Source organism: Podarcis muralis, chromosome 2, assembly GCF_964188315.1.
Source record: "Podarcis muralis chromosome 2, rPodMur119.hap1.1, whole genome shotgun sequence".
Taxonomy (NCBI): Eukaryota; Metazoa; Chordata; class Lepidosauria; order Squamata; family Lacertidae; genus Podarcis; species Podarcis muralis.
Genome location: NC_135656.1, coordinates 121,041,499 through 121,062,499, shown reverse-complemented (window position 1 = coordinate 121,062,499; position 21,001 = coordinate 121,041,499). Strand labels below are relative to the sequence as shown.

At 43.4% G+C, this 21,001-nt stretch overlaps 2 protein-coding genes across 2 annotated transcripts; both read right to left on the bottom strand.

Annotated features, from left to right (window-relative positions):
* Positions 1-9,632: 9,632 nt before the first annotated feature.
* LOC144326801 (vomeronasal type-2 receptor 26-like) lies at positions 9,633-14,352 on the bottom strand. The gene is made up of 4 exons (XM_077923639.1): positions 14,332-14,352; positions 13,875-14,102; positions 12,429-12,555; positions 9,633-10,531 (listed from the first exon to the last, which is right to left on the bottom strand). The coding sequence occupies exons 1-4, from the start codon at positions 14,350-14,352 to the stop codon at positions 9,633-9,635; spliced, it is 1,275 nt and encodes a 424-aa protein (XP_077779765.1).
* Positions 14,353-14,356: 4 nt separating this feature from the next.
* On the bottom strand, positions 14,357-18,828 carry LOC144326800 (vomeronasal type-2 receptor 26-like). Its single transcript, XM_077923638.1, has 4 exons — positions 18,820-18,828; positions 17,317-17,556; positions 15,714-16,505; positions 14,357-14,500 (listed from the first exon to the last, which is right to left on the bottom strand). Exons 1-4 carry the CDS (start codon positions 18,826-18,828, stop codon positions 14,357-14,359), a joined length of 1,185 nt encoding a protein of 394 aa, XP_077779764.1.
* Positions 18,829-21,001: the final 2,173 nt, after the last annotated feature.

Sequence of the window (21,001 nt, the reverse complement as noted above, 5' to 3'; positions counted from 1 at the left end):
TTCACCTCCCTCTCCATCTTTGCACAGCCAGCCTTTCCAGGACCGACGATGCCCGTGATCAAGTTGTTCTTTGGGAATATGGGGTGGCTGGTGGGGGGGGGGTGAGTGGGAGAGAGAGAGAGGCGCGCGCGCACACTCCAAACACCCTTAAAATAAATGTAAAGTGGGGGCGGCGATGATGATGGCCGTGATGGGAGGGGGCTGTGCATAGGTGCCGACTCCATGGGGCTTGAGGGGGCCCGAGCCCCCTCAAAAATTCGTTTGGGGGGGCTCCGCCCCCCCAATAATCTCCGGCGCCCCTCCAGCAGAGCGCCATCGCCGCCTCTCCCCCAGCCCAAAATGCACAGGGAGGGGCGGGCTGCATGCCTCCTGCCCTCCCTCCCGAGCAAAAGCTCCACCCAATTTCCTTTGGAGCTGATTAATAGGCGCAGCACGCTCTCCCCTATTCGCTCACGAGGAGGCGGCGCCACTTTATTTGCATATTCATGAGCTTATTTATTATTCATGAGCTTTCCCGGCCCCCCCCCCAATATTTTTTATAAGTCCGCGTCCCTGGGGCTGTGTTCCCTGGCACCTCCTCCGCTCCCCGCCCCCCACCTCCTCCTCCTCCTCTTGCAATTTCGCGGCAAGCTAAGCGAGGAAGGTGATCTGGCGCCCGGCTCTCTATCTCAGCTCCACAAGTTGGGCTCCGCGCCCGCGCAACGGTGCTGGGCGGTTCTCCCTGCCTTCCGGCACATGTCAGTCCCGCTGGCACATTCCTGGGAGGAGATCGGACACGGCTCCTTGCAGCCCTTCCATCACTCGGTCACACAATTGGGCGGCTCGCTCTCCGCCCTGCCAGCAGCTCCGCCTTGATCTCTCCCTCCCGCCTCGGGGAAGGAAAGGAAGAAGCCGGAGATCCAGTTGCAGGCAGCGCACTCGAGCTCTTTCGCCTTTTGCGCTATGCAATGGCACCCCGAGATGGGGGGGGGGGCAGGGGAATTAGCCAAGGAAAATGAGAGTGCACAAGGCATGTTGATGCTTTCCTGTCAGAGCTCTCTCTCTCTTTCTCTCTCTCCCCCACATTTTATTTACAGCCCCATGCCGTGTATGTTTACTCAGAAGCCAGCCTCACTTTCTTCCACAGGAGTTTCAAATAAATGCATATAGGATTGCAGCAATCGTCTCATTAGGGCTCATTATTTTTAACAACTTTGTTTCCTAGTTCTGCTAGATCTCTCAGCGGCCTTTGATACAATCGACCATAACATCCTTCTGGACCATCTAAAGGTAAAGGTAAAGGTACCCCTGCCCGTACGGGCCAGTCGTGAACGACTCTGGGGTTGCATGCTCATCTCGCTTAAGAGGCCGGGAGCCAGCGCTGTCCGAAGACACTTCCGGGTCACGTGGCCAGCGTGACGAAGCTGCTCTGGCGAGCCAGCACCAGCACAGCGCACGGAAACGCCATTTACCTTCCCGCTATAAAGCGGTACCTATTTATCTACTTGCACTTAGGGGTGCTTTCGAACTGCTAGGTTGGCAGGAGCTGGGACCGAACGACGGGAGCTCACCCCCGCCGCGGGGATTCGAACCGCCGACCATACGATCAGCAAGTCCTAGGCACTGAGGTTTTACCCACAGCACCACCCGCGTCCTTTCTGGACCGTCTACATTATTACAAAAAACAGTAATAATTGAATGCAGTGACAATAATTTATGATGATAAAGAGTGGACACATAGTCCTACAGATACAACCGGCCCTTTGAGGGTGACCAAACTGCTGATGCGGCCCCCGATGAATTTGAGTTTGACACCCCTGGTCTAGGCCAACCCCCTATAACACAGGAATTGCTGATGGCCATTCATCCAAGCGACCCATCACATTTGCAGTCTCCTCTTGCTCAAGACCCTGATGTTGGGAAAGATTGAGGGCACAAGGAGAAGGGGACAACAGAGAACGAGATGGTTGGACAGTGTTCTCGAAGCTACAAACATGAGTCTGACCAAACTGTGGGAGGGTGCTGGAAGTGCTCTTGAACATGATTCGAGGGGACCAGTTGGTTGAAGGAATTCAGGTCGGAGCCAAACAGTACAAACTTAAAGCTTTTGCAGATGACCTAGTTTTGACATTACAGGAGCCAGAATCTAGTACGAAAAGGATATTACAACTGATTTATGAGTTTGGTCGGGTGGCAGGATTCAAATTAAATAAGCAGAAAACCAAGGTATTGGAAAAGAATTTGACACCATCAGAATCAGAAAGGTTTCAGAAAGAAACAGGTTTAAATGTGGTTAAAAAAGTGAAATATCTAGGGGTAAACATTACAGCTAAGAATTTGAGTTTATTTAAGGACAACTATGAAAAATGCTGGTCAGAAATTAAGAGGGATTTAGAAAGCTGGTCTAGATTTAAACTTTCCTTGTTGGGCCGAATTGCTGTTATAAAGATGAATGTATTGCCAAAAATGTTGTTTTTGTTCCAGACTTTACAGATTATGGATAAAATGGAGTGTTTCGGGAAGTGGCAGAGAGACATTTCTAAATTTGTCTGGCAGGGCAAAAAGCCCAGAATTAAGTTTAAAATATTAACTGATGCTAAAGAAAGAGGGGGGTTTGCCCTGCCAGACTTAAGGTTGTATTATGAAGCAGCAGCGTTCTGCTGGCTGAAAGACTGGCTACTTCTTGAAAATACTGATGTTTTAGATCTGGAAGGTTTTAATAATGCTTTTGGATGGCATGCTTATTTGTGGTATGACAAGGTTAAAAGCCATAAGGCTTTCAAGAACCATATTGTTAGGAAAGCACTGTTTAATGTATGGATAAGATACAAAGATCTACTAGAGAATAAGACCCCAAGGTGGCTGTCACCAATGGAAGCTAAGGCCCAGAAAAGACTCAATATGGAGGCCAAATGGCCGAAATATTGGGAAATATTAAAAAGGATGGAGACATTTGGAAGTTGCAGAGTTTGGAAAAACTAAAAGACAAAGTGAGAGATTGGTTACACTATCCTCAGATTAAAGAGGTTTTTAATTTGGATAAAAAGATAGGATTCCAGGTGGAAAAGTCAAAGCTAGAAACAGAACTATTAGAACCTAAAACTAAGGTTCTTTCAAAAATGTACAACTTGCTGCTAAAATGGAATACACAAGATGAAACGGTTAAATCAGCTATGATAAAATGGGCACAGGACATAGGGTATAACATTATGTTTGCTGACTGGGAAAGGTTATGGACCACCGGTGTGAAGTTCACGGCATGCAATGCCTTAAAAGAAAATATTATGAAAATGATTTACAGGTGGTACATGACCCCAGTCAAGCTTGCAAAAATATACCATTTGCCTGATAACAAATGTTGGAAATGCAAAGAAACTGAAGGAACGTTCTTTCACCTCTGGTGGACTTGCCCTAGGGTTAAGGCTTTCTGGGAAATGATATATAATGAGCTGAAAAAGGTATTTAAGTATACCTTCCCTAAGAAACCAGAGGCCTTGCTTTTGGGCATTGTCGGCCAGAGGGTGTTAAAGAAGGATTGTACATTTTTTATGTATGCAACAACGGCAGCAAGGATACTTATAGCTAAACATTGGAAATCTCAAGACTTGCCCACGCTGGAAGAATGGCAGACGCAACTGATAGACTATATGGAACTAGCAGAAATGACTGGCAGAATCCGTGACCTGGGAGAAGAAGCAGTGGAAGAGAATTGGAAGAAATTCAAGGACTACCTACAAAAACATTGTAAATTGTATGAATGTTAAGATGATGCAAGAGTAAGAATAAATGTGGCATCAGTAAGTCAGTTGATAAGAATTTGAGAATAGATGAAACTTGAGAAAAAGTTAATTATTATTTTTTGGTTAATATTATGCCTATTTAAGCATTTAAGATTTTGGAAAATAAACTTAAATCTAGAGACATAATATGGGAAAAACACAAATAAGAAATTGAAATAAGGTGATAATTTGATGTTTAGAAGTTTACAAGTTTGGAATGCAGGAACGAAAGATGAGAGGAAGTCCAAAAAGTAAGGAAAGTATGATTATTGAGAATTTGGATTTGATGTTATATTTTTCCTTTTTTCCTTTTTTCCTTTTTTGTATGTTTTTCTATGTTTTTTCTTTTTCTGTTTGTTTATTGTATTGTGGGGGACGGGACTATGTGTTGGGTTATAAATGTTTAAAAATTTTTGAATAAATATTATTTTAAAAAAAACTGTGGGAGGCAGTGGAAGACAGGAGTGCCTGGCGTGCTCTGGTCCAGGGGGTCACGAAGAGTCAGACACGACTAAACGACTAAACAACAACAACTTGCTGAAGGCAGCACATATGTGCCATACCTCATGCCACCATTTGACCCTGATAATAACTCTTTGATGTAAGAGAAGCCACAGGAGAGCCAAAGACTTTGTGGCTGAGGCCTGATGTGCACGTACATCTCCTCAGTCGAAATCCCAAAACTCTAGCCACTACATTGCACTGCCATGATGTACATTGCAGAAAGGGAGTGGGCTTGGGGAAATTGCCATTTGAAGGGCATTTACAACTACTATTCTATGATTGTATGATTTCTAGACAGTGAAAGCACCTTGAATTTATTTTAGGAACAACGCCCGTGCTTGATCAGAATCAGAATCCCAATTGCCAACCCTGAGTGAAACGTTTCTGTATTAGTTATGAATTGATTTATTAGTTTTTTTGTATACCACCCTTCACCTGAAGATCACTGGGCGGTTTAGAACATGAAAATACAAAATGAGAACACAAAATACCTATTAAAAACAAAAACAAACCAGTAGTCCCCCCTCCCACTTTTTTTTTTAAAGGTCATAAGAATGTTAATCAGCTGAAAGCCTTGGTTAAAGAGGAACGTTTTTGCCTGACCATTTTATATTGCTATAGGTTTTAAGGGGAACCCCCTCGCCCCCCAAAAACCAAAGGAAGAATGCAAGCTGCAGAGGATTTCCTGGGCTGGCCTATGCAAAACAGCCTGGCCGAGCTAGGAACATCAAGGAACAATAGAGGGTTATTGCGGGACACTGGCAGTGCAAGAGAACTTTACCTGAGGTGTGAGCCGAGAGTGGGGATTTAGGATTTGAGCTTGCCAGGGTAACTAGGTGTGAAGGAGGAGTTTGGGGAAAAGGTTGCTGGGATTAAGAAGGAGGAAGAAAGGCTGGAATCCATCTTTGGGAGAGGTTGGCTAGCAGAGATGCCTTGGGCTGCAGGACTAATGTGGGGTACAAGCCCCTCTCGAAAGGACCATGAACTCCCTCCATGCAGACTGAAGGTGTAAATATGTGAATAAACCATTTTTCTTAAAGCCACGATAGTCTCTGCTGTGCCTCAGTTTTCCAAAGGACAACAGAGCCTGTGTGAGTGCCTGGTACCCCATGGGCTCTTGCTACCACTAAGCAGAGAGGGGGGTGGCTCAATCTTTAGCTACTTAGAGGGCAATTGACACCTGGACTTTGAAGCAGCAAGGAATAGGTCATGCAAATAAACACTTTTTAAGAAGAAGAAGAGGAAGAAGAGTTTGGATTTGATATCCCGCCTTTCACTCCCTTTAAGGAGTCTCAAAGCGGCTAACATTCTCCTTTCCCTTCCTCCCCCACAACAAACACTCTGTGAGGTGAGTGGGGCTGAGAGACTTCAAAGAAGTGTGACTAGCCCAAGGTCACCCAGCAGCTGCATGTGGAAGAGCAGAGATGCGAACCCGGTTCCCCAGATTACAAGTCTACCGCTCTTAACCACTACACCACATTGGCTCTTAAGGAGTTGGGCTCAAAGAATCAGTGATATAAACAACCGTTGCCATGGGAGACCCCAGTAAGTGTTTCCCTGTCAAAGTGGGCTGTAGCAGGTTACTTTCCCTTCCCCTATTAAATGGCTGAAATCCAAGAAGGAAAATAACCTTTAATAGACAGGGTGTGTGTGTGTATGTTTAGATGTGTGTAGGTGTGTGAGAACCTCTAAGTGGTGTACACAGTGTACAATTTAAAAGCAAGATCCAAAGACTTTTCATGTATGCGACAACAGCAGCACGAATGCTATTAGCAAAGAGATGGAAAGAAGACAAAGTTCCTATCAGAGAGGAATGGCAGATCAAGCTGTTAGACTATGCCGAAATGGCAAAACCGACCGGAAAGCTCAGTGACCAAGAAGACGAAAACTTCAAAAAAGAATGGGGGGGGGATTTATAGTCTATTTAGGAGACCCCTGTAAGCAGACGAAAACATTAGCAGGATTTTAATCTCACTTGTAATGTTACAAATACTATGGACAGACTATGGAATAATATGCAGTTGAAAACATCAACATTAGAACCCATGGAGGGGATGGGGGGAAAGTCTCGAGATTCAGAGAAATCTCTTTATATGGATATGTATTTGGTTTTGTTAGGGATGCGGGTGGCACTGTGGGTTAAACCACAGAGCCTAGGACTTGCCGATCAGGAGGACGGCGGTTCGAATCTCCGAGACGGGGTGAGCTCCCGTTGCTCGGTCCCTGCTCCTGCCAACCTAGCAAGTAGATAAATAAAATAAATGAAAGCAAGATCCATTAAAATGAAAATGCAGCTTAAATCTGAAAGAACAACAATATAAAATCAAATAAAACAGGTATTCAGGGGATTCACACACATACATCAGGATACAATTCTTATGGGTCATAGATTATTGTCTGAACTGAACCTCACCAGCTGGTGAAAATAGGCTGATTGCATGGCGCTGGAGGGTTCATATTCCATTCCAGAATCACATCCCTACTGTAAAATGGAGATATTCGAAGAAACTGGGATTTTGCATGGGCTGATGCAGTGAAATGCCCATTGTCTCTTTTCAAGAGGCTTAAAGCATTAGATTACAGCTTGAGTACTATTAAACCCACATAATTTACTTACGGCATTATGTGGATAAAAGGAACCTGGGAGAAAGAGCCTGGCTGGGATAATCCATTTAGTGTGGGGATAATCCCACCGATGAGATGGTCTCCTGCTCTATAATAGTCCCAGGGCTCATATCTATCTCTCACTAAATTCAAGGGGCATTTTTGCTTCAACATCCCATAAGCTGTACTGAGCAGCAGCAGAAGCAACGTTTTGATGGGCAAACGTGCTGCTGTCACCCACCCTGTTTGTGGCTCTTCTCTTCAGAATCGCCGAAACCCTCTTTCAAGACCAAAGCTGCAAGTGGAACTTTGTTAATACAGATGGAGTTCAGCTAAGGGCTTCTCATCCAATGCGGTTGATATTAAGCTTCAAACTGACAGCATCCCTGCCTGCCTCAAATCCCAGTCTAAGCTTTCAACAGCGTGCAGAATCAATATATTTTCAGGCAGGATGCAAAAAAATTGTGTACAGTTATTCCTGATTCTGCTGTTTCTGTTCCTGGTCCCAAATGTGATCTTCAGAGAAATCCCTTGAGCTTTGGCAGAATTAGAGAGCCAAATCACCATTATTTCCATAATGATAAGGGAAAGACTTGCCTGTGCCATGAACCATGAATTGCCTCGGAAGCTGAATGTCCGGCACAGCTTCCGATTGGCTGCAGGACACTCCTGCAGCCAATCAGAAGCCATTCCTTGGTTTCCGAACGTTTTGGAAGTCGAACGGACTTCTGGAATGCATTCTGTTTGAAAACCAATGTACAACTGTTTGTATAAACTTTATTCTTTATAGTTTGTGTAAATGAGAAGTAAAAATTAGTAGCATGATAAAACATTCAAGCACTCCATGGCTGGATTAACTGCCCTAGGATCAGAACTAATGGCATATTTGTGCCATCTGGGGAAGCAGGAGAAAGAAAGAAAAAATCACCAATCAGCTCTTTTCTTTAACAGGTTGTGGTAATCTTTCTCTGGTCAGGATGGCGTCCGCCCTGTTTGACCCCAACTGAAAACCTTAATAAATTCATCAAGGGAAGTCTCATGAATACAGTGTTGAATGAACGCAGTGTATGCAGCTTGGTGCTATAAAAATGATACTCCCAAGGTCAAGGGTCACGGGTCACCAAAGCTGACCTACCTTTCTTTGTACCTTAAAGCAAATTAATCAAGTCTGTTTCATGTGAGATTGCACTCTACTGAAAAGTTTTTGGCAGCAGGTAATCAAGACGACCAACATGACTGTACAGAACAATCTTAAATTTGCAGAGGGAAATATCCATTAGACTTATATACCAAACACATAGAATCTAACTAAGGGACAATATGAATGGAGTCTCCGTGCCCTAACTACAGCAAAAGGATTGGTATTGATTGGTATTATTCGGTTATTGTTTTTATCCTGATTTTATATGCTGTGATATATATATATATTTGTGAACCGCTCTGAGACCTCTGGGTATAGGGCGGCATATAAATTCAATAAATAATAAAATAATAATAACTGGAGGAATAAAAATACAGCTCCCTTTAATGATTGATTTGAAGATATGTACAAACTCCTTTTATATGCCTATTGTCTTTGTCCATGGAGTTTACAACTATACAAAGGTCCGTATAGTTAAAGCCATGGTTTTCCCAGTAGTTATGTATGGAAGTGAGAGCTGGACCATAAAGAAGGCTGATCGCTGAAGAATGGATGCTTTTGAATGATGGTGCTGGAGGAGACTCTTGAGAGTCTCATGGACTGCAAGAAGATCAAACACATCCATTCTTAAGGAAATCAGCCCTGAGTGCTCACTGGAAGGTCAGATCCTGAAGTTGAGGCTCCAATACTTTGGCCACCTCATGAGAAGAGAAGACTCCCTGGAAAAGACCCTGATGTTGGGAAAGATGGAGGGCACAAGGAGAAGGGGACGACAGAGGACGAGATGGTTGGATAGTGTTCTCGAAGCTACAAACATGAGCCTGACCAAACTGCGGGAGGCAGTGGAAGACAGGAGGGCCTGGCGTGCTCTGGTCCATGGGGTCACGAAGAGTCGGACACGACTAAACGACTAAACAACAACAACAACACAAACTCCTTACACATGAACAAGTTGTGTAGAAATGTAGACTTGCCATGGACAATTCCGTTTTATAAATACCATGTAAGGTTAAGGCTTTTTCCTTTCTTTTTTTTTGTAATGTACACAATGCTTTTGTTGTTGTTGTTGTTGTTGTTGTGTTTTGTTTTCTACATGGGCACTATTTCTTGTTTCTTCTTTTATTTCTTGTTTCTTCTTTTTTGAGCCTTATCTTACTCTGTGCACTTGTAATTAAAAAAAAATTAAAACCCAATGAAAACTATTTTTTATATGACTGATTAACTTTCATGTCATAGGAGGTGATCCTGTTAGATCATGAACATGGGACACAGTAAGAAAGACATCTCAGAACAGGCTGTTGGGTTGAGGGTTTAATATAAACACACACAGCATAGCAAGGGTTGATTCTCTCTGTAAAAGTGAACTCACGGGAGTATTAATACACGCAATGGAAATTATATCTTTCATTTCTCCTTCCTTTTTTTAAATACTAAAGCTTACGCTACATTCTTCGTCAGGCTGAGGCTATCAATTCTATGAGAGCAAGAATCTGCTGACTAGAGACAAACACACACAAGACCCATTCCAGATTTTTTTTAATCCTCACAGAACTTGTGGTTCCAAGAGAAAATCTGGTACAGAGAAACTTCAATTGCATCCCTAGTACTAAGAATCAAATGCTGTCCTAGGTTTTGATCATCAGGTGCTCCTTTGAATTCAGATCAGGCCTCAGAACAATAATGTAGCACTTGGGAAGGAAGATGCAGCCCAGAAGCCCAGCACTGGAGGCCAAAATAGAGAAGACCTGCACGGCAACCATATATTTCCCCTTGGTGCTCAGGTAGGTGGGCACAAAGGACACCCAAACACTGCAGAAGACCAGCATGCTGAAGGTGATCAGCTTGGCCTCATTGAAGGATCCTGGAAGCTTCCTGGCTAGGAAAGCCACTGTGAAGCAGATGGCTGCCAAGAAGCCCATGTAGCCAAGGGAACCATAAAACATGGCCACAGATCCTTCATTGCATTGCAGGATGATCTGCCCAGGTTGGGACCTCATGTCAAAGTCTGGGAATGGGGGTGAGATTCCCAACCAGATGGTGCAGAGGAGAACTTGGACACTGGAACAGGAAATAACAATGGAGTTGGCCAGACTCTTCCCCAGCCATTTCCTCACCCTGTTCCCTGGCTTTGTGGCCAGGAAGGCCAGCACCACAGTGATGGTTTTGGCCAACACAGAAGAGACTGCAAGAGAGAAGATGACGCTGAAGACCATTTGTCGGAGAAGGCAGGTCACTTTTCTTGGCCGAGCAATGAACAGGAAGGAGGACAAAAAGGAAAGCAGAAGGGAGATGAGGAGGATGAAGGAGAGGTCCCGGTTGTTGGCTTTGACTATGGGTGTCTCCTTGTATTTAATGAAGATTCCTAACAGCATACCTGTAGTAAATGACAAGAAAAGGGAAGAAGAAGCCAAGAGGATCCCCAAATATTCTTTATATGAAAGAAAGGTGATAATCTTTGGGATGCAGTGATCTTGGTCTTTGTTTGGATGTTGGTCTTCAGGACACCTGATACACTTCTCTGCATCTGAAAGGAAAGGAAGAGGCTTCAGTAGTCCTAAAATAAAGCTAATAACCAGAATACTCTATTGCATTCCATAAAATATATATTTCAGAGACACAGTTTATATTCCAGAATAAGCTGAGTGGAACCAGGCCTATCTTTTAACAAATTAGTCATACGCAAAGCAGAGTGTTGTTACAACCACAGAAAGGGTGGATAATATGGACAGCACCCATCAGACACCCTCCCTGCTTGGCCTTCTAGATGACCAATGACCTCTCAAGGCCATTTCTTTCACTTCAGTTTACATCATTAGTCAAAGCAGGGGTTCCAAGACTTTCTGTCCTCAGGATGCAGGAAATTGCAGAGGTCCAACAATCTGGGATGTGGAGCTAGGAGTGTGTGTGTGAAAGGTCATTTCCATCAACTGCCTTTCTCACTTTCCTCCTCCACACTTGGGCTGTGTATACACTGTATCTTTAGAGCACACTCAGAACACATTCTTCCCCTCAAAGAATTCTGGGCATTGTAGTTTGTTAAGAGTTCCTGGGAATTGTAACTCTGAGAGGGATATACTACAGGGCCCAGAATTCTTGGAGGAAAATAATGTGCTTCAAATATGATGGCCACTCCATCCCCTTTCTATTCTTTCTTTCCTTCCAAGTGTCCCTATTTTTCAGGGACAGTCTTGAATTTACAGAAGCCATCCTGGTTTCTGATTTGATCCAGAATGTCCCGCTTTTCCTTAGGATGTCCCTATTTTGATTGGAGAAATGTTGGAAGGTATGGAGTTATGTGACCCCCTTACCAAGGAGATAAGTAACTATGCAACCTTTAGAAGGCAGCCCTGTGTAGAAAAGTTTTTAAATGTTTAATGTTTAATTATGTTTTTATATATTGTATGTTGGAAGCCGCCCAGATTGGCTGGGACAACCCAGTCACATAGGTGGGGTATAAATAATAATGGTGATGATGATGGTGATGATGATGATGATGGAATAAGACATCCGTATTTTCATCAGAGAAAAGTTGGAGGGTTTGCAGAAGGTAGGGAGACTAAGGTTACCAGATGTCCCCGTTTCCCGGGGACAGTCCCCGGATTTACAAATCAGTCCCCATACAAAATCCATTGAAGTTGAAAAGTGTCCCCGGATTCATTGAAAAAAATCTGGGAACCTTAGACCAAAAGGAGGTGGAGTCAGAGCCAACTAATTCTCCTATTGTCGTAGCCTTTGAATAACGTCTGTAGCTGTACTAAGCAAGAAATAAGGACATAGGAGAAATAATACTTTATTATAAAATGAATGGTTATGTTTATGCAACAAGTTAGTAAATATTAAGTGAAGTATGGAGACGACAGGAAGTTAGATGTAGACGAAGAGTGTATGAGTTTTTTTTGTTGTTGTTAACTTTGTTTCCCTTGTAACAAATGACATAAATGTATGGTCTTTTGTTGTTGTTTTAGTTTAATAAAGCATTATTTAAAAAATAATAATTCTCCTGTTGTCTGTTCCACCATCCTTCTGAGGTGGCAACACAAGAAGACGGTTAAGTGGGGGCTGAATGAGGACTGACTGAACTTGCGCCACCATCTTCAAGCAATTCCTAGCCCAAGTGTACCTATGACTGTGCCTGCATGTAGCTCCTGGTGTTTTGTGTTGATCCAACCACAAGGCCATAGGACAGCCAGTGGGAGGCTACTGTGCAGAATCCCACCTGAAATCAGGCTAAGGCCCACTGGTGCCACCTCCCGGCCTGCAGTTTGAGAAATTGTGCATTTTGGAACTTAACATTACAGTAGCCAAGAATGGTTTGACATTCCAAAAATGTATTTAGGATCTTCACAGAAAATCTCTGCTGAGCGAATCTTTGGCCTATCTTTGTTCCCCCAAGGGATGCCTTCTCCCCTTGAGTCACCCACCTTCCTGAGTGGATATGGTCCCTTCTGCACACAGAGCACAAGCATAGCAGCAAACCGGTTCTCCTTCTTGAACCACCTTGGCGTATCCCGGGCGACAGCTCTCTGAACACCTGGAGCGAGGCACGGTCTAAGCATTAAGACAAGACGCATCCAGAAAAAAGTATTAGAGGTCTTGAAGTGAATCATGGGCTTTGAAGACAATCTAATTGAGTCCCAACCCATCCACACTTCCTAGATAAGTTCTATCCCATGGAAGAGGGAACAAGATTGTTTTCTCCTGCTCTGGAGGGTAGGACTCAACCCTATAGGAAGAGCTACAAGAAAGGTGATTCCGACTACACATACGGAAGAGCTGTTTGACAGCGGAATGGTCTCCCTCAGGAGGTTGTGGACTCTCCTTCCTTGAACGTTTTAAAGCAAAGGTTGGGTGGCCATCTGCCATTGATGCTTTAGCTGAGATTCCTGCATTCTTGGACTAGGTGACCCATGGATTCCTTCCAACTCTACAGTTCTATGAGTCTATGATTCTTTTGATGCACAACTGTGTGGTTGTAAATGATTTTGCTCCAAAATGGCAGATCAGAGGACAAAGGGGACAACAGAAGTTTGAAGAATACACATTGTCAAGAAGAGAAAACATGTGGAAGATTTTATTTATGTAATTATTAAATTTGTATACTGCCCATCATCCTTAGATTTATTGGCAGGGCATGAGCCGGGAAATTTATAAGGATGACTTCTGCAAGTCGGATGCCAGAATGCCAATGAGATCATGCAAATTCGCATTAAAGCTGTGGAATAAGAATTTGCGGGTGGGTGGATTAATATGATATACATTTCATATCGTTAATGCACTTTCCAGCTCCAATATGGCTTATAAAGGCATTTTGTAAGGGGTGTGTGTGTGTGTGTTTTGCCTTCCTAAATGCACACTTGGTGGGAATGAGGGGCAGGGCCTTCCCAGGGGCTACTCCCAGACTTTCGAATGCTCTTCCTAGAGAAGCTAGACCTGCTCCCTCCTTCTTGTCTTTCCATTGGCAGGTGAAGGCTGTTTAAATTTAACAAGCTTTGGGGAATGGAGTGCTTTATCTAACAGCACTATGCTGCTTTTGCTATCTGTATTTTGGTAGATTTGCTTATATACGGTTTGATTCTATCCTAGATTCTACTACAGAAAGCTAGAAACAAAAACAGATAACAGGTTTAAAAGTTATAAAACTATTATCTTTAAGATGTTTTTGTTGTTGTTTAGTCATGTCCTACTCTTCGTGACCCCATGGACCAGAGCAAACCAGGCACTCCTGTCTTCAATATGTTTTTAGCTTTCCATATTTGAACTGCATGGTTTTAATTTCTGTAGGTTGCCTTGAGTCCTTTATTCCAGACCAGGGAAAAAATGTCACTGGAGGGCAGGGGAGAACGACGCATGCAGATAATTTCACCAACCTTGTTAAACTGTGAGGGCCACACAATGTCTTCTTGGTTAATCGTGAGCTTTAAATCTGAGGATGCCTGTCTCTCAAAACTCCCAACTTTCACTCTGTTTTGAGACCTATTGGGAAACAGCACCCAGTTCACAATATCATAGTCAGCTATCAGCTTCCCATTCTCATCTGTATATAGTCCACCCCTGGAAGTGTTAAACAACTGGACTTTTTTTAAGTGACGGTGAAACTGGAATGATAGAGAAAGCACCAGAATTAAGAAAACATGAAAGCCTATTGAATACCTCAGCCCTGTTCACATTAGCGCAGTGAGAAAATCATGTTGACTGATGACCTCTGAGCTCTAAAGCCACATTGTGACTTGGGATAGACCCTGCCAGTGAGTGACTGTAATCTGTTGAGAACACAGTACTCAGCAAGGAGATTCCTTGGTAGTTGTTACAGTCATGGAGGCTAACATTGTTCTTGCAGAGTGTCATAATGCTAGATGTCCCGTGCACATGTCTCGTGGTCCAAATCCTGCTTCCCAGCTTTGTGCTGTGGGTCCTCTTTGGCCTTGCTCGTCACCAGTGAGTAATCCATGTTGCAGTCAGCACTGTGATAGTTCTGTGTGCTGATCGCCTGTACCTTGTACGATAATCTTTATTCTCAGACAGCTAGTTCTAGTCTTTATAACCCTGTACCTTCTTCCAGAAGGCAGAAGCTGAAAGAGATCATTTCCGGGGTGTGCACTATCCTGCACTATCTCTGCAGCTTTCTTATGGCACCTGGAAGCATAGATTTGATCCAAGGTAGGGAGAGTGCACCCAGTTATTCTCTCCTCAGTCTTTACAACCCTGGACAACATTGTTTTTCCCCTGACCATACAGCTCCCAAACCACACACACAGACCATAAGTTAATACACCCTCAGTAGTACAATGGTAAAATGCCATCATCAGGTCCTTTGAGAGATTATTTTTCTGGAGGATTCTCAGAAAATATAACCTCTGCTGTGCTCTCTTCACCAGGTCTTTGCTGTTTTCTCCCCAGGTTAGGTCATCTCTCAACTCCATTCCCAGAAACCGAAATACCAAGACCTGTTCCACACACTTCCCCTCAATAATAAGTGGCTGAATATTCAATTTACATTTCCTAAAGTCCATCTCTGTACAACTCTGTTCCAATCCCTTACAATGCAGGAATCTCAACTGGAGGATCAATGACCAAGGGTTATCCAATCTTTGCTTTGAAACTTCCAATGGAGGGAAGTCATTGGTCTTTCACAGACACTGCGGATATGCAATTTTGAGTTTTCTCTCCCTGCTGCAGGCTACTGGAGATCAGTAGAGGGAGTGTCATTACACATATAAGCTCAATGTGAAAGCAGAATCAATTCATCCTACTGTTAGGGAAAGTGAGGTCAGATAATTAAAGCAACAAGGGGCTCCTCATGAGGCCAGAGGAACGTTGCCTGGCTGTGAGTGTGAAGGCCGCTCCCTGCAAGGCCCTTTCCACCTGGCCACTCACCAGCCATACTGAAGAGGCCCCTCATGAGGCCAGAGGAATATCACCCAGCTATTGTTTTATTGTTTTAATATGCTGTAAACTGCTTTGAGATTTTTATTAAAAATATAAAGCGGTATAGAAATTAAAAAATTAAAAATAAATTAAAAAACAGATTTGGGTCGCCGTTTGACTCCAGCGCCAAAGCATGCCCAACATCTGACCTGTGCCCATAGGCTTACAAATGGGCCTCAGAAATTGGGTGGGGCGGGGAAGTGAGTTTCATCATAACAATTGTGGATGCTGGATAATGGTTGCAGAGTTGGACAATAGATTGCAATTTGAAAAAGGAATACCTGCCATGGCTGCAGCCTTCGAAGTTCCAATCTCTCTCTTCCACCCACCATCAACATCTGTTTGGATCTGGACAAATATGCCGAGTTCAAGGCAAATGCCACAGCTTGGACACTGTTGTAAATGATGTAGCTGTCTTGAGACAGGGCCCTTTCAATCTCCTCTTGGGGGAGAATCACCAGTTTCCTTTTCTCTGTACATGTTGTCCAACCTCCCGTGGATGGACATAAACAATGGAATGATTGACTCCAAAACCGACTTGTTACAAAAGACAATGGCACATAGTATTCGTATTTTGTCCTTTTTCTGGTTTTTATTGCAAAAGACAGAGAACCATGGGTGTACCTGAAGGAATCAATGTGATGAGACAAATTCGAGTTCATGTCCTGAAAAGCTGTTGTGACCCAGATTCTTTTCCCGGTTTGCGACTTTTCAAGGAGCATTTGTACCCTGATGATTGACCCAAAATCATAGTGAGAGTCCCCAAAGAAAACAAATACATTGACTAGTGTCCACACGTCAGGTGGTTCACCCTGTAAAAAAATTTCATACAGCGCCTTTTGTGTTATTCTTTCTGTGAAGGCAACACAAATCCCACTGGTAACCATCAAAGGAGTCAAGGCATTTAAGAATCTTTCTCCATTATAATTGTCTGGAGCAAAGAGGCCGATCCATGTCCATCCAAAATGCAGGAGCAACTTGATAATCCCCATATACTGAGTTTCTTCCTTGGGGATCATCCGGTAGGCGAAAGGGAACTGTGTTTTATCATTAAGAGAAAAGCCTGAACTGATCTAGTGAGAAAAGGAAGAGAGAGAGGAAAAAAACATAGAGATAGAAGTCCATAAAAGGGTTAAATATCTAGGGATATGGCTAACATCAAGAAATAGGAATTTATACAAAAATAACTACGAAAAGAAATTGGCTTGAGGTAAAAAGAAATCTAGAAATATGGAGCAGAATGAATCTCTCATTGCTAGGGAAAATAGCAGCGATTAAAATGAATGTGCTGCCAAAAATGCTATTTCTTTTCCAGTCAGTTCCACTAAATGGTACCTCCACCTGCTTTGCAAAGACACTGCACCCAATTTACAACATTATTCATTTTACTTTTGTCTAAGATACCAGAGAGGGACCCAATACATTACAGAAGCGAACCCTACAAGAGAATTATAAAATAATAAAACCCCAAATTATACTATATGGCTGCCCCTGAAATTCAAGCAGCTAGAGAGTAAATGAAACAGTGAAATCTTTAAAATGCACAGGCAAGTAAATATCTGACACTGAGGTGATAAGAATTGAGAACAGAGATACCACCTTAGCTTGGGCCTGGCATGACTCTTCATTTTTATACAAGTCGTGCTCAACTATGAGTACAATAGGGAATACCAGCTGACAGATCATCTCAACCCCAGTAACACAGCAGGAAGGTGAATTAAAGCATCCACACAACAAGAAGGCAAGTATGCTAATGTCTGTTGTAAATCATTTTAGGGGAATCCTTCAAAAAAGGATCATCATAGAGTTGGAAGGAACTCCCCTTCCCCATGCAGAACATCCACTACTGATGCATCCCTAATTGGTGGCCATCCCATTCCCTACCTGTGGGATTTTGTAGAGGCCCAATATGCTAGAAATCTGGGTGGAGATGTCTGATTCAGCCCCTTCAATAACAGTCAAGAGGTTCTTGCGTCTTCCACAGTTATAGTTTGGAATATTGTTCTCCCTACTGGAATGCATATCTAACATGGCATTGGAAACCAGTCGGCCATCATAATAGGTGTCAAATAGGTTGTATCCCAGGGTGAAGTTGGGCAAGATCCTGGGATCCTGGTTGATCTCCTGAACAGCAAACAAGAAGGACAGGATGTGCCAGTAATTTGGAGTAGACTCACTACCATCAAAGAAACAGCATTTGTGAGTGACACACTGCCATGCTCCTGTCTCTAGCATGTTAAACTTTTAATGCATCTAAGCGCCTGCAGCATAAATATCACAGTAAGTTATCCCCAGATAATGATCTTCATGGTTGTATTGATGGTGAGGAGGGTTCCAAAGTGAAGGTCCAGTTAGGAACAAAAATGGGGAAGGTTATTGCTTTCAGGAGTAAGCCTGCACCAGCCTTCAAAGAACCATATTAAATGCGTAATATATATTAATTCAGCATTAGAAAAGTGATAAAAGGTAGCTGTAGCTTGTCTGCTTTAAAAAAAGATCTGACTGCATGGAACTGAGTGCTGAAACTGAATTCTCAACCTTTGTATTGGAAAGGAAAAGACTGCCACCCTATACCCACCTACCTTGGTGTAAGCTCCATGAGCTCATTGGGGCTTCTGAATATTGCAATATGAGTCAATAAATGTAAATTTTGCTTTGACTGGTGATATGTATTCCAGCCCTTGAATGAAACAAGGATTTCAGTGGAGGAAACCATCAGGGACCTTCAAGGACTTCATGTGCCCTTGCCTTGACTCATAGCTGTCAACTTTTCCCTTTTCTTGCGAGGAATCCTATTCGGAATAAGGGAATTTCCCTTAAAAAGGGGGAAATGTTGGCAGCTATGCCTTGAGTCTTCCAGTGAAATTAGCTGATGGCCACAGTGGATTTGTGTGTGTGTGTTGGGGATGCAGTGGGGTTAGTGCTGGGAACTAAAAATATCTCTGGAATCAAATGGAGTTTCCAGGTTACACTGTACTCATGTAAGCATAGCATAGATTTTGCCTTGGAGGCTTCATAAATCAGCTTGCACTGATGGTGGGTGTTGCGGGAAAGTTGCCAGTGGTAGTTTCCAGCTGGGAAATGTTATTTTAAATTGCCATCCTGCTTAGGCATAAAGGAAAATGTTGCCTTTTGCTGCAGAAAGAGAGTTGTCAGTCATTTCTCTTCCCTGAGAGAACCATTCTCGCCTTAGTCTTGAGGAGCAGTGTCAGACCAGGGAGACTCATTCTACCAGTACCTTTGAGGAGGTTTCTTCGGACTGGAAGTTACAAAACAGAGCACCCAAAAAAACCTCACATGCCTTCCAAAATACCAGCAGAAAATATTTTTAGGGGTTGGGTTCAACTCAATAGTTGCACCAGCAGGAGCAAGTGCAAAGAGCCTCACTTGAGCCATGGGGCTTCCCATCTACTCCCCACTGTGTGCAACCCTGCAACAATCAGCTTGGGGTGGGAGAACCCCCAGAAATGCCTGGGGTGGGAGGAAGGGAGGAGAGATTGTTCCGTCAGGAAAGCAAAAGTACGTGCACTAACTGATTGACCTCCTTAGCACTACAGTGGTGCCTTGCAAGACGAAAATAATCCGTTCCGCGAGTCTCTTCGTCTAGCGGTTTTTTCGTCTTGCGAAGCAACCCTATTAGCGGCTTAGCGGCTTAGCGCTATTAGCGGTTTAGCGGCTTAGCGGCTATTAAAGGCTTAGCGGCTTAGCGGCTAAAAGGCTATTAGCTGCTTAGAAAAAGGGGGGGAGCGAAAAAAATCACAAGACTCGCAAGACGTTTTCGTCTTGCGAAGCAAGCCCATAGGGAAATTCGTCTTGCGAAGCAACTCAAAAACGGAAAACCCTTTCGTCTAGCGGGTTTTCCGTCTTGCGAGGCATTCGTCTTGCGGGGCACCACTCTACTTTTAATTCCACCCAGTAACTTGACCCTCATGCCAACGAACACTGCTTGACCCCTCACTGTCCCTTCCCCTCTCTCCAAATCCTCAATTGCACAGTGAAATTGGTTCTTCTTGCTAAAGAACAGGGGTGTTTTGAACACACATCCAGCAACACCTGGAGCTTTTCTGCTAGGCAGTTATGCTGGGGATAGAGGGAGAAGCTGTGTGTTGGTATTTGCTTTTAGACACCTCCCTCCCTCCCCCCAAAAGACCCACGTTAGCTACAGACTGCTTCTTATCACAAGATCTGAAAGCAGGAATGTTATTGGTTATTTCGGTCGAAATTATTCTAGAAAACCGAGTTGCTCCTTAACGCATTATCACCACACGAAACTGTGTGAATCTCCCTGGATGCAGGTCATGAACTGACCGGCTGTGCTCAAGATTCCGTTTTTGTGTTCACTAAACTCAGGTTAAACGTAAGGGGAGGGTTTGACCCAGGGAAACAGGGAAATGCAATCTGCTTTGGGCTGCACTGGAAGGTGGGAAGAGTCAAGGGTGAAGGTGGGGCAACAATAAACCCATCAGCACGTAGCTACTCACTCTTCAAGCCTGGTGGAGGGGTGCTGGGAGAAGTTGTATGATTCAAAGGTAGCGCTTTTTGTAGATATGACGCCGCCAACAAGGTACTCTCCTGGCCTGTAATAATTCATTGGTTTATTCCGATGCTTGGGTGGATTCGAGAAGCATTTTGCCTCCTGCATCCCACAGGCTCCATGGGGCATTAGGAGCAGCAGGAGCAGGAGCGCAGATATCATTCTAGAGATGGCAGTGACAGCCTCTTGCCACAGCAATAGAAGCTTTAGTTGCACAACTGGAGTCCAGGCTTGGGTGCAGCTTTCAAGGCAGCAAAAACAAGCCAAGTCTCTGACCAGGTTCTCATCAGCACAAGTCTTATTCATCATTTCATTAATAGGAGGTATTTAAGCCACAGTTATTCTGTTTACGAAATGGTTACGTCATGCTTCCCTTGATTTTGATGTTTCAGTTATTGGTCTTATGGGAAGTCCCTGGAGATTTGGTTGTGAGGAGAGGAATAGATTACTATGATTTTTCATAATTATAAAAGGGGAGGAAGTTTCACCTCTGAAACGTCTTGGATTCCTTGTGTGGCTCAAGGAACAGGTTCAGAGCTGGAAGAAAAAACATGTTTGTGAGAACTCACCGATGAGGTTCTGTATCCTGAGAAGGGCCAGTGAGGCTTCAGCTGCATTTGGCCAACATTGTATTGAAGAGAGGCTTCCATAAGACTATGGGTGAAAATACTTGTAGTTTTGAGGATATATTTGAAAGATCACACATGAAATATGGGAGCACCATCCCCCCCCCATCAATGTACAAAAACATCTCCTTATGTGGTACTATTTCACTCTCCTATCAGTCAGCATAAGATTTTTTTCTTGTGTTACCAGTATGTTTACATATCCTCCAACATTTTTTTCCGATGAAATTATTATTGTTATTGTTACTGAATAATAATAATAATAATAATAATAATAATAATAATAATAATAATAATAATATATTTATGCCCCACCCATCTGGCTGGGCTTCCCGAGCCACTCTGGGCGGCTTCCAACAAAATATTAAAATAATGTAATGCATCAAACATTAAAAGCTTCCCTAAAGAG